This window comes from Carya illinoinensis, chromosome 3 (genome assembly GCF_018687715.1).
Source record: "Carya illinoinensis cultivar Pawnee chromosome 3, C.illinoinensisPawnee_v1, whole genome shotgun sequence".
Lineage (NCBI taxonomy): Eukaryota > Viridiplantae > Streptophyta > Magnoliopsida > Fagales > Juglandaceae > Carya > Carya illinoinensis.
This window is the reverse complement of record NC_056754.1, coordinates 22,134,641-22,151,080: the sequence shown is the minus strand read 5'-3', so window position 1 is coordinate 22,151,080 and position 16,440 is coordinate 22,134,641. Positions and strand designations below refer to the sequence as shown.

At 37.0% G+C, this 16,440-nt stretch overlaps 1 protein-coding gene across 1 annotated transcript; it reads right to left on the bottom strand.

Moving 5' to 3' along the window:
- Positions 1-2,797: 2,797 nt before the first annotated feature.
- LOC122303812 (uncharacterized GPI-anchored protein At1g61900-like) lies at positions 2,798-15,550 on the bottom strand. Its single transcript, XM_043115775.1, has 8 exons — positions 15,354-15,550; positions 13,395-13,574; positions 5,765-6,349; positions 5,379-5,624; positions 5,232-5,243; positions 4,515-4,658; positions 4,299-4,343; positions 2,798-3,441 (listed from the first exon to the last, which is right to left on the bottom strand). Exons 1-8 carry the CDS (start codon positions 15,409-15,411, stop codon positions 3,371-3,373), a joined length of 1,341 nt encoding a protein of 446 aa, XP_042971709.1. The 5' UTR covers positions 15,412-15,550; the 3' UTR covers positions 2,798-3,370.
- Positions 15,551-16,440: the final 890 nt, after the last annotated feature.

The window sequence follows — 16,440 nt, the reverse complement described above, 5'->3', positions numbered from 1 at the left end:
AAAAAGGGTAGAAAGTGGCAAGTGCAGGGGAAATGGAGGTAAAAAAAAATCAATTTACCTTGAAAAAATCTTCTGCAAGCCGAAGATGAGGGCCGATTTAGGAGACAAAGCGCCAGAAATGGATCGAAGATGGAGGGGAAGAGAGACAAACTCGATGGAGTTAGGAATGACAAACTCGATGGAGATAGGAATGAGGAACTCAATAGAGAAATTGAGAAACTGTGGGGTTCGATGACAAAGAAACTGCACCACGGGAAGGGAGATTCAGTCAATGAGAAATGAAAGTAAAATAAAAGAGAATGAGAATGCCAAGCTTGGGGGAAAATGTGTTTTAGTCAACGTGGGGAAAAAATTAAAGAAGACCAATGTGAAGGACCCACATCAAACGGGAAGAGAAAACGGAATTCCACAGCCGAGTCCCTAGCATTTTCCATTTTGATTTTTTCTGATTTGAAAGATAAATTAGAGTAAAAATTTCGAAGTTGGAAAGAAAGACTATTTTCTCAAGGGGGAGGGAAATTCTTATCAAAGCAATGACTATGTCAATACCAACTTACACAATGAGTTATTTCAAATTACCTGTAAATTTTTGTTCTAAGTTGAAAAATATGATGACAAAGTTTTGGTGGGGACAGTGACAGAATGAGAATAAGATTCAATGGGTGAGCTGGAAGAGGATGTACAAGTCTAAAGCAGAAGCGGGAATGAGTTTCAAAGACCTTATGACTTTTAATATGACACTACCGGCTAAACAAAGATGGAGAATTTGGGCCCAGTTTGGATACAAAAGTCTCATCAACTCATTTCAAATCATTTCATATAATCATTACAACTTTTTTAAATTTTTGCACAAAATATAATAAACAATTCAACTTTTTCAAATTTCAAAATAATAATAATGTTAAAATGTAATATTTTAACAATATTTTATTTAACTTTTATCTCAACTCACTATCCAAACCTCTCCTTAATAAGGAGTCCACATTGTTACACAAAGTGTTCAAAGCAAAGTACTTTCCAAATTCCAGTTTCTTGGATTCGAAGATAGACGTATCACCATCCTATATCTGGAGAAGAATATGAGAGGCAAACAAGAGAATGCTAAAAGGCTACAAATGGCAAAGAAGAGACTACTAAAAGGCTACAAATGGAGGGTAGGTAATGGAAAATCTATTAATATCCGGATTGACTACTAGAATATAAAGTCATTCCATAAATAATGAATGAGCACATAAATCATAATGAGGAAAAAATGGCAAATCTCATTTATGCCGCCACAAACTGGTGAGATTTGGAATAATTAAGCTAAAATATTGTATATTTTATACATTTAGAACCAATATATTTTATTTATTTTATTACATTATTATGGTTTTAGATAGAAAAATAGTTAAGATGAATAAATTCGAGTTATGATTTAAATTGGTTAATAGCATGGTTTATGCTTAACTTTAGAACTTGTGATTTAATTGAGCAATTTTTCTTTACATGCACAACACATATTTTTTTATATATATTTTATTTTTCTTATTTTATTTTATTTATATTTATTTATATGCAGTGATTAAAAAAAATAGAATGAGAGAATTCATTTTCATATTGAATCTTTGCACGGCACGGGACCTCTTTTTTATTTTAAAAATGAATTGCATGCCGTACGAAAAAGAAGACTTTCTTTTTTGTTCAGCCCAATTTACTTCAAGGCCGCATAGGAAAGAAAGGATATTCGGATTGGACTTTGACTGAGGGCACAATGGGAGACTTCTTTGGTTTAATTTTATTTATGGCAACACTTTTAATTACCATGAGATTGATACACGCCGCACGAGCTGGGAGGCTTCTTTTCAATCAATTAATTCAACTCACACGCACATTTTCCTTTATCATTTGGGGACTTTGACCTGCGTAGCACCCTTTTTTTTTTTTTTTTGCTTGGGCATTTTCATGCCGAGCACAATATATTCCTCTCGCATTCATTCAATGCCGAGCATACATTTTTCCTTTTGGGGCATTTTCAGCACAGAAACACATATTTTCATCTTGGGCATTCATTTCAGCACACGGGGATAAAGGTGTTTGGGTCTACACTGCTCTCTCTACTCTCTTCGACACAAACATTTCAGAAATATTATTTCAATCTTGTTTCTCTCCTCTGCTGCACCATTGCCCAAATCTTGGCTCAATTGCACCACCCACAAGTTTAGGTGGCGGTTCCTTCATCAACGATGGCCCCTTCTCTTGCCCAGTACTCCATTTCGTGGGGCTATTTGAAAACCCTAGACCATCCAAATTAACAATTGACCATGCATAAAATATACTATCCAGATTTGTAGGGAAAAAAATTATAAAATAATTATTATTTAATTCAAAGATGCATAATCTAATATGAGAGTTTTTCTTCACATGTAAAATCAATCTTTAAAAGATGTGATTTTACATATAAAGATGCATAAACCACTACCAATGCTCGTGCATATAATGTAACGCAACCAAACAATTTGAATCGTTTTTTGGGAGCGCACAACAATCGATTCAATTGGTGGGGTGGCAGAAGTTTTCTTCAAGAAAAACAGCATTATTGTATGCCTTTGAAGCGAAGATCCAACTTCTAATTAAAGCTTTATTTTTTTTCATCCTTCAACAATTTCTAAATCTTCTAATCAAACCAGTCTTTTTTTTAATAATTAATTCAAATTCATCAAGATTTTCTCTATTTATTGACTCATGTTAGAGACTGTTGGGGGCATAATAACACCTGGCAGTCTCAAAATCTAATTGGGAACTGAGAAAATGAATCTAATACAAAAGACAGACTTAATTTCATAAAGATAAAGTTATTCTGTTCACAACTTGAAACTTCTCAACCCTTTTCTCCACAAGAAATTAATTAGGTGTAATTAAATAAAACCATAATCAGAGCTGAACATAAGGAAGCTCTTCTAAGAAATTTACATTTTGCTTCTTAATCATATAGAAAAGAGCAATGCTACATACAGTCACTTTTGCGTACTCCCTGCGCACTCCAGTGATATGATTGGTTGGATAAATATCCAACCAATCATATCACTGGAGTGCACAAAAGAGTGCACAAAAATGAAAGAAGGAACAGGGCACGTACACACTTAGCTTACACAGTATGATGCACACACAGGAGTTGAAATCTACCTTCTTCATTCAATTTGATTTCCTCGTATAATTGTAACATGTGATTACAATTAGCATTACCCATCAAATTCACATCAGGATTTCCAGTCCCCCCGCCGTTTTGTCTCTCCAGATGTATACCAAGATTCAAGATTAATAAAGTTATCCTGTATGAAGAGCAGCTTCTATTGAGGCCAAAAGAACCAAAGGAACTTGAATGCGAAAATCAAAGATGTGTCATGAGAGCCAGTAAGGGGATCACGACCAGTGGAAACATCAAGTTCTCATTGTGACGACCTGCAATATATATGAGTGAATGATCTCTGTGAACCTATTACTTTATGGAGAAATGATTTGTGCATTAAAAAGTAAAGATGATAAGCTTCTAATCCACCAAGGTCAGTGATTTTCTAGAGCCAGTGAAGTAGAAAGTTGTAGCACCAAGAAACATAGGAAAACAGGCTCATGCTTGAAATGAGAAGCACCCGGTTAACCAACATATGCACTCTGCTTCCACTCTAATTTCCAAAACTTCTACAAAACTGCATTAAACACTTCTATTCGTACACCTATATAGTGTTTTCTGTGAAATCTTCAAACATTTACAGAAAGCACAATAGGAAGGATCATTCAAGAGGAAGTAAACACACAAGCTACTAGCTAGGGAAGCATAATGCATTGAATTGTGGCATGAGCATTGAGAGGAAGTTAGCCTAAGCATGAGTATAAATGGCCCTTAAGTGAGTGAGATTCTAAAGAATTTTGAAATTTTCAATTAAGTACTCTATAATTTTCTTTAATATCGTACCACAATAAATCATTAGCATGATCAGTTTAATTTAAAATGAAGTATCTAGCAGATCTCATTTTTATGTGCATTCTATACCAGTTGCTATGCCAAACTGATATACTTCAGCCAGGAAATGAGCCTGAGATATAAGAGAACTTTACAATTTAATTTATTAGATACATAATATCTTGTAAAAACCAAAGCAGCCAATCCCAATTTGTTGGGGAGTGACGCTTAGTTGTTGTGAGTTAAATTGAGGACCATATCTTGTAATCCTAGAAAGATTCTGACAGAAGAGGGAAAAAGATACATCTTCTGAGGTCAAAAAATTAAAAAAAAAAAAGACTTATTTCAAGCCCCTTACCACTTTGTGCAGATGTTGCTGTGGGGAGTGCTGGAAGAGTGATAGCTGCAATTCCATCAAGTCCAGGAACAAATCAATAAATGGTGGTAAGGAGAAGGGGTAAGGAGAATTGAGGTGGATTGGGAAGGGACAATGATTGTACAGGGGAAAAAAAAAAAAAAAAAAAAAAAAAAAAGAACTCAATTGATAAAGGAAAATTTAAAATTTCATCCATACTTTTATTGCAGGTAGAAGCAGGTACATAAGAGTTAGAAGGCCAAGGAGCCGCAATGTTATCATTCAGATCACAAACAAAGCCAATCGTGGAAGTTTTATCATATGTTGCATCTGAAGGCAAGCTTGATAAAAGGCAGCCAGACCCTAAAGAAAAGACAGATAAAACAAAGTTAAAGTTCACGGAATTCTCACTGCAGAAATGAGTTCCCAGAAGCTGAATCAAGCTCTATCAATATCTACATTTTAAAGCATCTTGGTATAAGTATTATAAGTAGCCACATTATTTTTAGTAAATAAGATTTAGAACCAAGATTATGCCACAACTTGCATAGTATCTAACCCAACTTCAACTTTCATCAAATTTTAAAGGAGTTGCCAAAGTAGGAGAAGGTGAATGTAGCAAGGCTAGGATACTTTTCACACTTTGAAAAAAACAGACTTCTTTTGAACACTATCAGAAAACAAATCTATTAAAGTAACCAAAGCAACTAAAAGACTAGCATCCTAGAAGATCAGGAAACACTAAAATAAAAGGTAGCAACAAAGAAGTTAAATAAAGGCCTCTCCTATATGTTTTCGAACACACAATGTAAAGAAGCAAATTGCCATCAAGAATATTTGAGACACAAGAAAATTATATGGACCATCAATATGAAACCTCCAAGATTATGATGCATAAATAGCTACATAACAGCATTTTGAAAATAAAAGCATTACCTTGTGATCCAACTGGTGCATCAAATTTGCACATTCCACCATCATGAACAATGAATCACAAAAAGCCGCACATGTCAGTTTATTTCCTTTTTTCAGGCTGAAACAGGAATGTGTACGCTCAATTAAGGGGCATATAATAGAGCTGACCTTGAACAGAGAAATCCTGGAGGTTTATATGACAAAGAGTGTAAATATCGTAGGAGACATTAGCTTTCTGTAACCTCATTCCAAGTGATGCAGCACAATTCAGTGCCTGCAAGTTGGTGAGGAAGCTCTGCTGCTGCAATTGGGACATATAACTCTCCATGGCTTTGCAGCAAACTGTCTGGTTACTTATCACATTTCCACATTCTTTTACAACATTTGTCATATTGGGAAAAAGTAGTGGACAAACTGAACCAGATAATAAAACAAAATTAAACATCAGCCAGTCAGAGGTAGAAATTAGCATTACTAATTGATTAGTCCAAATAAAATTGAATATGCAACACGTTCTTTCTGTATTTTTTATTCATTATGTTCTTCATGCTAACCTTTGTTTACATTGCAATTCGAAAGACCTCTAAGGACACCATTGGCTGAAGAAGCATCAAGTCTACTGGCCAACCACCTGAGGACAATATTCTTGCAATCATCAATCCTTCCATGAGGGACCACTTCCTTATTTGAGATGCCATTAAGGGAAATTTTTTTAGCAGCATCTAGTATAGAATTTTGGCAAACTTGGTCACAACATTCATTGACAGGATCAATCCTTCCACAAGCAGCCAAAAGTCTAGAAGAGTCAACAGTGCGCTCAAATTCATCAACATCTGTGACAGGGCAAGAGGCTACTGTGAGGTTCTCAGGGTGAAACGAACATATCTTTTGGAGCTCCTCATTAGCTCCTTGACTCTCTAGAATCTTCTCAACATCTGATAGGCAGTGGCTGGCTTGAGTCTTGTTCAAAGCAAGCCTCCCAGAATATTTACTGGACTGCCCAAGAATAATCTCTAGTGTGGCATCAAATTGAGGACAACATACCACATTGGCCATATATGGTGCAAAGGAAGCCTGGCAGTCAGTTGCTGTTATTACCATTACACTTTCAGCAGATGAAAAATTTAATGTACAGAGTCCTGAAAGATAATCGGCAGCATCCAGTTAAGCATTTTGATGTAAGAGCTCCAAAAGGATTTCATTATAATGAAGAACTTAGAGTATCCCGTATAAAAAGAATGAACCAGTTCAACTTTACATAGAATTAGAAGGTCCACTAGGTTATCAAAAATGGGCACAACTTTGGAGTTCATACTTCCATTCTGCTTTCCATAATTGTGAATTTTTATTTTTACCATGTTGTCAAAGAGACTATGAAGGGTCATCATAACAGGTGATACTGTGATGGTATTACTTAAGTTTCAGTTATCCATCATCCATACAATTTAATTTTCACATTAATATTTAGGATTGCTTCCATTTTCTGCCATGGCATTATGGATCTATATACATAAAGATACATGCATGATACAACGAAGCCACTTAAATACTAAATGCACCCTACAGAAATTATAAGACATGATATTTAAAGACTAATTGGGGGGGGGGTTGCGTTCTTCCTGCTCGAGAATTTACCAGAAGAAGACCTGTGTTGCAGGGAACAGATTAACGTAGTAATCACAATATCACAAGGCAAGGAACACAATCAAAGAATCAAGAATTCATTATATTTCGTTGGTAGAGATTTTCGAGCAATCCCTAAGCTCCACAATTTCTCTCTGTACTGATTACAAGAATTCAGATAAATCTTTTCACTCACAGAACAGTCTTTTTATACTACACTTCCGATCCTAACAGAAACAACTAACAATTACATGCAAATGAAGCGACGTCGCTTTGCTTCCAGTCGACCCTTGCTAAGTCTTCACGCAACGCACCGTTTTATTAATGTTGCAACGCAGTCTATTGTAGCTTCAGAAACACTACTCCTTTAAGATCATACGCACCATTTAATTCCAGCAGTTAAAGCCGTTAATTCCCTCTTCAGCCTTCAATCATACACACCTGACATTCTCCCCTCCTTAAAGGACTTGCCCACAAGGCCTTCAATCATACACACCTTCACAGTACAGTTCCTACCAAATGAGGATAAAGCTGCCGCAGCTTATACAAACTTTCCCAAGAAGCATCCTCAGCCGTAGCTCCCACCCCACTGACCAACACTTCTGTAACAGCATGATTTCCCTTCTTCTGTAACCTCCTTTCAAGAATCTGTTGAGGCTCAGGTTGCATTTGACCAGAAGAATCCGTAGGGGGTAAAGTAGGCAATGGGGTAATGTGCTGACCCAGTTTCTTTTTAAGGCAAGAAACAAGGAAAACTGGATGTATTTTGGAAGATTCAGGCAAGTCAAGCTTATAAGCCACCATCCCCAACTTTTGAACAATCTGGAAAGGGCCATAGAAACGTGGGGCTAACTTCATATTGTGCCTCATAGCTACTATTTTTTGTCTGTAAGGCTGAAGTCTTAAAAATACTCAATCGCCAACCTCAAATGACCTGTCACTCCTCTTTCTATTAGCAAAATACTTCATTCTGTGTTGTGCTCTGAGCATATTATCCCTTAAGAAATTCAGCAACTCTTCCCTGGAATTGAGTAGCTTATCCACAGCATCATTTGAAGAAGTACCTGGCACATAAGCCAGTAATTTGGGAGGAGGGTAGCCATAAAGAGCCTCGAAGGGAGTGATGTTAATGGTAGAATGGACAGTAGTGTTATAACACCATTCAGCCATTGACAACCATGAATTCCATTCCTTAGGCCTTTGATTGCAATAGCACCTCAAGTAGCCTTCCAAGCACTTGTTCAAGGATTCAGTCTGCCCATCTGACTGAGGATGGTAAGATGAGCTAAAATCCAATGAAACCCCTTGCAAGTGAAATAATTGCTTCCAAAATGCACTGGTGAAAACTGTGTCTCTATCTGAAACAATGGAACGAGGTAAGCCATGTAGCCTGAAAACCCCATTAAAGAAGACTTGAGCCACCTTAGCTGCTGTATAAGGGTGTGACAGAGAAAAAAAATGAGCAAACTTGGTTAATCTATCAATCACAGAAAAAACCACAGAAACTCCATTTGAAAGAGGCAAGCCTTCAATGAAATCTATGGAAATGTCCAACCATGGAGAATCTGGTATAGACAAGGGCTGCAATAGACCAGGATACAAGACATTCTCATTCTTACTGACTTGACAAACATCACATTCTTTGACCAATCTCCTGATATCTTTCCTCATACCTTCCCACCAAAAATCTCTTCTAGCATGATGGAGTGTTTTGTGATACCCCACATGACCAGCTTGTGGGTTATTATGAATGTACTTGAGAATTTTGGACTGGATAGAGGAGGTAGGAACAACCACCATCTTACCCTTCCTTAACAGCAACCCTTGTTGCATGGACAAATGTTTAGGAGCTGGTTCCCCAAGCTGCAACTTAGTAACAATATCTGCTATCCTTGGGCACAAAGAATAACTTCCTTTGAGCTCATCAATCCATAATGGGGTGGGAAAAGAAATTACTGCCAGGACAGCTGGCTCTTCCTCATGTTTTCTGGAAAGGGCGTCAGCCACAACATTGTCCTTGCCTTTCTTATAATCTACAGAAAATTCATAACCAATGAGTTTTGAAACCCATTTATGTTGTGCTTCAGTTCCAATCTTTTGTTCCACCAAGAACTTGAGGGCTTGTTGATCAGTCTTGATTTTAAAGGAATGGCCAAGGAGATAAGGTCTCCATCTTTGCACAGCAGAAACCAAAGCCAACAACTCTTTTTCATAAGTTGACAGCAATAGTGCCTTCTCTTTCAAAGCTTTGCTGTAAAATGCTATAGGTTGAGAGTCTTGCATCAACACTGCACTGAGACCCACACCAGAAGCATCACACTCAATTGTGAAAGTTTTACTGAAGTCTGGCAATCTCAACACAGGAGGATTGCTAACTGCTGTTTTCAACAATTCAAAAGCCACAGCAGCTTTTTCAGTCCAACAAAAAGAATTTTTCTTCAACAATTCAGTTAGAGGAGCCGCTATTGAACCATAGCCTTTAATGAATTTTCTGTAATAGCCAGTCAAACCTAAAAATCCTCTTAATGACTTTAAGGTTTTAGGAATGGGCCATTGAACCATAGCTGCTGTTTTTGCTGAATCTGTCTGCACACCTTTCCCAGATATAATATGGCCCAAGTACTCAATCCCATGTAACCCAAACTTGCATTTGGACATTTTAGCAAAAAGAGTATGTTGTCTTAATATGCCTAAAATAGTTTTCACATGCCCCACATGGTCCTCCACAGTTTTACTATAGACCAGAATATCATCAAAAAAAACTAACACAAGCCTCCTTAAAAAAGGTTTGAAGATGTGGTTCATCAACCCTTGAAAGGTTGCAGGTGCATTAGTGAGCCCAAATGGCATCACTAAGAATTCATAATGACCTTCATGTGTTCTGAAGGCAATTTTCTCAATATCTCCTTCTCTTACTCGAATCTGGTGGTAACGAGCCCTTAAATCCAGCTTGGAAAAAATCTTGGCCCCAAACAATTCATCCAAAAGTTCATCTATAACAGGGATTGGAAACTTGTCTTTAATAGTTTCCTGATTTAAAGCTCTATAATCAATACACATACGCCAAGTTCCATCAGCTTTCTTAACCAACAAAACAGGAGAAGAAAATGGACTTTGGCTAGGTCTCACCACACCAGAAGTCAACAAGTCATGAACAATTTTCTCTATTTCAGACTTTTGGTAATGAGGGTACCTGTAAGGTCGAACAGAAACAGGTAAGGCCCCTTCCTTCAAGTTGATTGGATGGTCAAATGCCCTTCTTGGTGGCAGTCCCACAGGTTCCTCAAAAACATCAGCAAACTCCTTGAGTAACCCAGACATTGGTCCTGCTTGACACATTCCAGGAGACTCTTTGTCAACAAGCATCAATTGGAATAGCCAACCTTGCTTATTCACAAAATCGGACTTGAAGCCTTTAGCACCAACCAACATTTGAACAGTTGCAGAAGTTAAGCCCTTCAATTTAATGGCTTGACCCTCCCAAGTAAAACTCATGGACATATCCAAGAAATTCCAAGTAATCGAGCCCAATGTCTTCAACCATTGGACCCCAAGTACGACATCACAACCTCCTAAAGAAAGAACATGAAAGGGAATAGGAAACCTCGAGCCTTGAAGCTTAATAACTTCTTGGCCACTGCCTTGAGTCACAATTTTTTCCCCATTAGCCACACAGACTTGCAAACAGGAATCTTGCTGAACCTTCAACTTGGCTTCTCTAACTACTGCAGGGTCCAAAAACTTGTGTGTACTCCCTGAATCCACCAGAACTTCAACAACACAAGAGCCCACATATCCATGCAATCTCATAGCATTACCCCCAATACAACCCGAAATGGCATTGACAGAAACCTCCAGGCTATCAACCTCATCAGACTTAGGCTCTTCATGAATAGAAACCTCAGACTCCTCAACTTCTGGTTGGCTTTCTCTCTCAGAATCAAGTTGAATAAAATAGACTTTTGGTTTCTTACACACATGATTCGGGTTCCATTTTTCTTCACAATGGAAAGACAGGCCTTTTTTCCTCTTTTCATCAATATGAGAAGGATTGACCTTCTTAAAAGGCAATAATCCTTTGGGACTCTGAGAAGCTGAGTCATTAAGAGCAGTGGTGTTAATTGGCCACTTATCAGCATAGTGATTAGTAGGCCTCCAAGATTTTCGGGAGGACAGCACATATTCCTCCTGTAACTTAGCCAGACCAAAAGCAGCCCCCAAATTCAATGGATTAAACATTTTAACAGGAATTCGAATGTCATCTTTTAATCCACTAATGAAGCAACTCATTTTGTGTCGTTCAGATAAGCCTCTCAATCTATTAGTCAATGCCTCAAATTGAGAAGTATACAAACTCACAGAAGAAGTTTGTCTCAACCTAGTAAGAGCTTCCATAGGATCATCAAATGAGGATGGTCCAAACCTTGTTTGTAAAGCTACCACCAAGGTTTCCCAAGAATTAAATTGCCCCGAGTCTAAACCATTTTGGTACCAACCCAAAGCTTCCCCATCCATATGGTGTGAGGCAAACATTAACTTCTAATGAAATGGAACTTGAAAACAGTCAAAGTATTGATTGGCCTTAAAGACCCAACCAGCAGGTTCAAGTCCATTAAGACGTGGAAAATCCAATCTAAAATTCCTCTGAACCCCACCCCTTTCATCATGAGGTCTAGCATCATTATCTCTATCACGAGGAGTGTCTCTCTCCCTACGAGAGATTACATTCACAGTTTCCACCAAAGTTTTTAAAACATCAGACATTTGATCTAACCTCTCTGCCATGCCAGAAATTGCGATCTGGTGATGCTCCAATTGTTGCTGCACCATTTCTTGTTGTTGACCCTTCAATGCTCCTCGTGTCCCTTCTGCCATTAGTAAGGATCGACCGCTATGCTGATACCAATTGTTACGTTCTTCCTGCTTGAGAATTTACCAGAAGAAGACCTATGTTGCAGGCTACTGAAATAGAACAGATTAACGTAGTAAACCTCACAATCTCACAAGGCAAGGAACACACAATCAAAGAATCAAGAATTCATTATATTTCGTTGGTAGAGATTTTCGAGCAATCCCTAAGCTCCACAATTTCTCTCTGTACCGATTACAAGAATTCAGATAAATCTTTTCACTCACAAAACAGTCTTTTTATACTACACTTCCGATCCTAACAGAAACAACTAACAATTACATGCAAATGAAGCGACATCGCTTTGCTTCCAGTCGACCCTTGCTAAGTCTTCACGCAACGCACCGTTTTATTAATGTTGCAATGCAGTGTATTGTAGCTTCATAAACACTACTCCTTTAAGATCATACGCACCGTTTCATTCCGACAGTTAAAGCCGTTAATTCCCTCTTCAGCCTTCAATCATACACACCTGACAGGGTTTGGAATGGGGTACTAAGAGAGGGGCATATGGAGTGGGGTTGTGGAAACATATAAGAAGAGGATGAGAGGTCTTTACTCGTCACACAAGATTTCGTCTAGGAGAGGGGGCCAGGATCAAATTCTGTTATGATACTTGGTGTGGTAACTGCGCTCTAAAAGATCTATTTACTGCACTCTTTAGGGTTACAAGTGCCAAAGATGCTTCAGTGGCAGAAGTCATGGTGATAGCGGGGGAACAAATCCAGTGAAATATCAATTTTAGTTGGGCCGCACAAGATTGGGAAATGGACAGTTTTGAAACCATTTTCAGCCTTTTGTACTCAATCAAACCAAGTAACCAGCATGATGATTTATTATGATGGATACCTACAGGTAAAGGCTTGTTCTCGGTTCACTCGTTTTATAAGTCCCTTACACGAGCTTCCTATTCATTTTCCTTGAAAAAGGCTTTGGAGACATAAAGCGCCCCTCAAAGCTGCATTTTTTGTGTGGACCGCTTCCTTGGGTAAGATCCTCACAACTGATAATTGGAAGAAACGAAGGGTGATCATCGCAAATTGGTGTTGAATGCGTAGGAATGGGGGTGAATCTGTGGACCATCTTCTACTACACTTTGAGGTAGCTCAAGGGTTATGGAATGAGGTATTCAGTAGACAAGACTTGGGTTGGCTTATGCATGAGACAGTAGTGGTGGTCCTAGCTAGTTGGACAAATCTAAGAGGTAATCAACAGATAAAGGTTGTTTGGAAGATGACTCCTATTTGCATCATGTGGTGTGTGTGGAAGGAGCGCAATGAATGGACGTTCTAAGACAAAGAAAGATCGATGGAGGAACTTAAAGTTTTCTTTTTTAGAACTCTTTGTACTTGGGCCATTGCCGTTAATTTTAATGGACTAGATCTTCATGATTTCCTTGTATCTATTGCTCCTACGTAGTTAGGGCATTCTTTGTATTGAATATGGCTTTGCCTATTCTTTGTTAATATACTTTGTTTACTTATAAAAAAATATATATTTAAAGACTAATAAAGGTTTTAATTTTAGGATGTGGAAGTCAAAGCTTCTTCATGTCAAACAATTTGGGAACAGGTCTGTGAAACTGCAGGAAACAATACTTTAAATTAAGTTATAAGATTTAGCAGCAGCCATAAAGGGAAGATAAAGCAAACCTGATAATATCGGCACAGTGTTATTTGCAAACGGTATCAATGGTGAAGGAGCTAAAAGGGGAAGAAAGGGCCGAGAGTCCCCACTTGGAGATATATCAGGAGCCAATGCATTGACTTTTATTTCCGTAAGAACGGGCTCTTTTACATCAAAAAATGGGGTAGAGTGGGACCCACAAAAATCTGCATAGAGATGTGTACAGCTCAGTGAATGATTCACATAACTCTATGTACCTCTTTAAACCCAGGAAAAATAGAAAGAAACCTTGTATCTATTTCTATATCAATAAAATATCTTCTTACTTATTAAAAAAAGGAAACCTTTGTACAATAGGAGATGGTGGCATAAAGTCTTTCTTAGAAAAAAACATAAACAAGCATCTATGCATATGCATGAAGCTCCATATTTGCGTGTGCGTCTATAAGTACACATTTTGTCTAAGAGTATAATTCATAATTAAATTTAAATTACTTGCACAATCAGGCATTCCCGTTATATATATTAAGAATAATAGCATATCTTATTTGGCTATTTTGTAATAATAATAATAATAATAATAATAATAATAATAATAATAATAATAATAATAATAATAATAATAATAATAATCATATATTAAACATAAAATTTTGCCATGCTCTTCAGTCTAGATATATGACGCCACCACAATCAACACGTTTAAAATTTAGCTTGTAAGTTCACAGATGCTTGTTTCCATTTGTAGAGAATGTTCTGTTCTGCCTTCTAACAGGTTATAGAATTTTCATGTTAGGTTCAAGAAAGAATCTACAGATATGAGCATGCTGTCATCTTTGAAGTTACAATTTCCCTTGCATCTGCTCACGTGGCCAACATTATGAACGTACAAAAATTTTCTTTTATCTCTCTTATCAATTTACCAACAAGAGGTCTAGAGTGCCACTGCCAACATCAAGAAGCTTATGCATGTTCATGAATTCCAACTTCTTCCCAAAAAACAAAAAAAGAAGAAGAATTATTTTCTGTCACACTATAATGGTAGGCAGTTTATTGTGGCTGCAATATGCGGAAAAGGAGCTAGGTTCAATATCCCAAAATCTCACAGAGTACAAGAAATGCAGCCTTTTGGCCTAAACAGTTTCCTCACAATCAAGGTAGCAGTTATGAATTTTGTAGCAACACTTGGTCAGATGGTTCCAATAACTCAACTAAGATTAAAAAATACTTGGTTTATTCTGTGAAGCACATCTACACAATCATTTACTTGTATGTTTAAGGATGTGTTTCATATGATCAAGAGTGCGGAAAAGAGAAGTACTAGGTTTGTGTCGTGTAGGAGCTTTCTTTTGTTGTCACAAAACAAAAATTCAGGACAAATTTGTGCCATCAACTATTGACAGTGAATTTTAATTCATGAACAATTACCGGGTTTGAAAAATGTTTAGAAATAACCTAGCCAAATTTCCTTCAACATTTTTTTTAACTTTAGTACAACGAATAGCAAAACTTTTTCACCAAATTGACAAAAAAAAAATAGAAGTAGCAACTTGCTTCCCCTTAAAATTGAAAATCAAGACCAACTCTCGTATGGGCAAGAAACACATATAGACACAGACACACAATCTAATTATGCTGATATACATGTCTAAAACGTGCCCGAATAAAATATCGGTATTTCCCGCCCAGACAGCAATGTGCCAACTGAGAATTTGAAGTTACAATTAAATCCATCTTCAACCGTAGTAGATATAAGGGCGATAAAGCAAAATAAATGAAACTAAACGGAAAGCAATTATGAAAAAGAACAGCAATATCAGAGCCTATGTCAAAAATCCACAATGCAGCAAATAACCGAGCAGCACCAACTAGTTTCCCTCAAAGAATAGCAATTTCACAAAGACCCAAGAGAGAATTTGACATAAATCACACAGCAGGAACAGTAAACAGTAAAGAAGCTCAGAGATAGCTACGGAACACCTTACAGAGAAGAAAAAATAGAGCAAGGTGAAGAGCGAGGGTGCAAATGAGCCTTTGTTCCATTCTCACTGGCTTCCAAAGAAAATGTGATCGAGGAATGGGCGTCGAAAACTCTAAGAGAAAAACACCGAGAGCAAGAGTACCAAAAACAAATTTCACAGAGACAGTGAAAGTGATGTGAAAGCAAAATGCAGTTTCAAGCTCTTTCTGCCTCCACTACCACTCCCTGTATCACAGTTCACACGTGTGGAGAAGGCGCCTGAGTTATTCACGTGTGAATCACGTGATTGCACGGACGGAACTTGCAGAAGGCACGTGAGCGGTTTCGTTGCCTGGATAGTTGAGCCAGCTGGCGTTACCCCGGAAAGAGGAAAGCCGTTGGATGTGAAGAAATTAAGAGGATTGTTTTTTTTAAGGAAGTTGATTCATACCTACAAGTGAACAGTAAATTGATGGTCTTTTGCACCAGTAGGGTTTAAACATATTTTAGGGTATAGATTGGAGAGAGATACTTACATTAAGTAAGTCTTATAATATTTATGAGTTATATTATATACAGTCATTTTTATATATTTTTTATATATTTAAATAATATGATTGACTAAAATAGTTATTTTATATTAAAAAAATGACTCAGTCAATCACATTAATAAAATGCATAAAGAATACGTAAGAATAACTGTACATAAAATTTTTAAATATTTATTAATAATTTAATATTATTTAAAAAATTCACTGGAACGATCATAAATAATATAAATTTACTTTTTTTATATATCTTTCTCCAACTATAAATCTTAAAATTCGGACAGATACTAAGAGCTTCATATCATACTTTTTTGAATAAGTGAAAACAACAATACTTTGAGCCAATATGTTTTAATTGGTATAAAGATTGGCTGCATAATATTAATGCTAATATATAGGACTGCTGATTAATCATTAAAGTCTCGTTAACGCTTTACGTTTGTTTGAAACAAGTGATTATATGTTTAGGACTATGTCAAAAAGTTGTGGTCAAACAACTATTCATTACATCTTTTGCGTAGGCAGCTTGGAGTTTCCTTTTGCTTTTCCTTCTATTTGTAAAAA

What these genes read in the sequence shown, in the direction of transcription:
- LOC122303812 (XM_043115775.1), bottom strand. Translation starts at nt 15,411, where the DNA reads ATGGAACAAAGGCTCATTTGCACCCTCGCTCTTCACCTTGCTCTATTT. An exon ending in CACTGTGCCGATATTATCAG is followed by an intron (nt 6,350 to 13,394) that starts GTTTGCTTTATC and finishes ATTATCTTTCAG; the next exon opens with GACTCTGTACATTAAATTTT. An exon ending in AGCAACATCTGCACAAAGTG is followed by an intron (nt 3,442 to 4,298) that starts GTAAGGGGCTTG and finishes TATATATTGCAG; the next exon opens with GTCGTCACAATGAGAACTTG.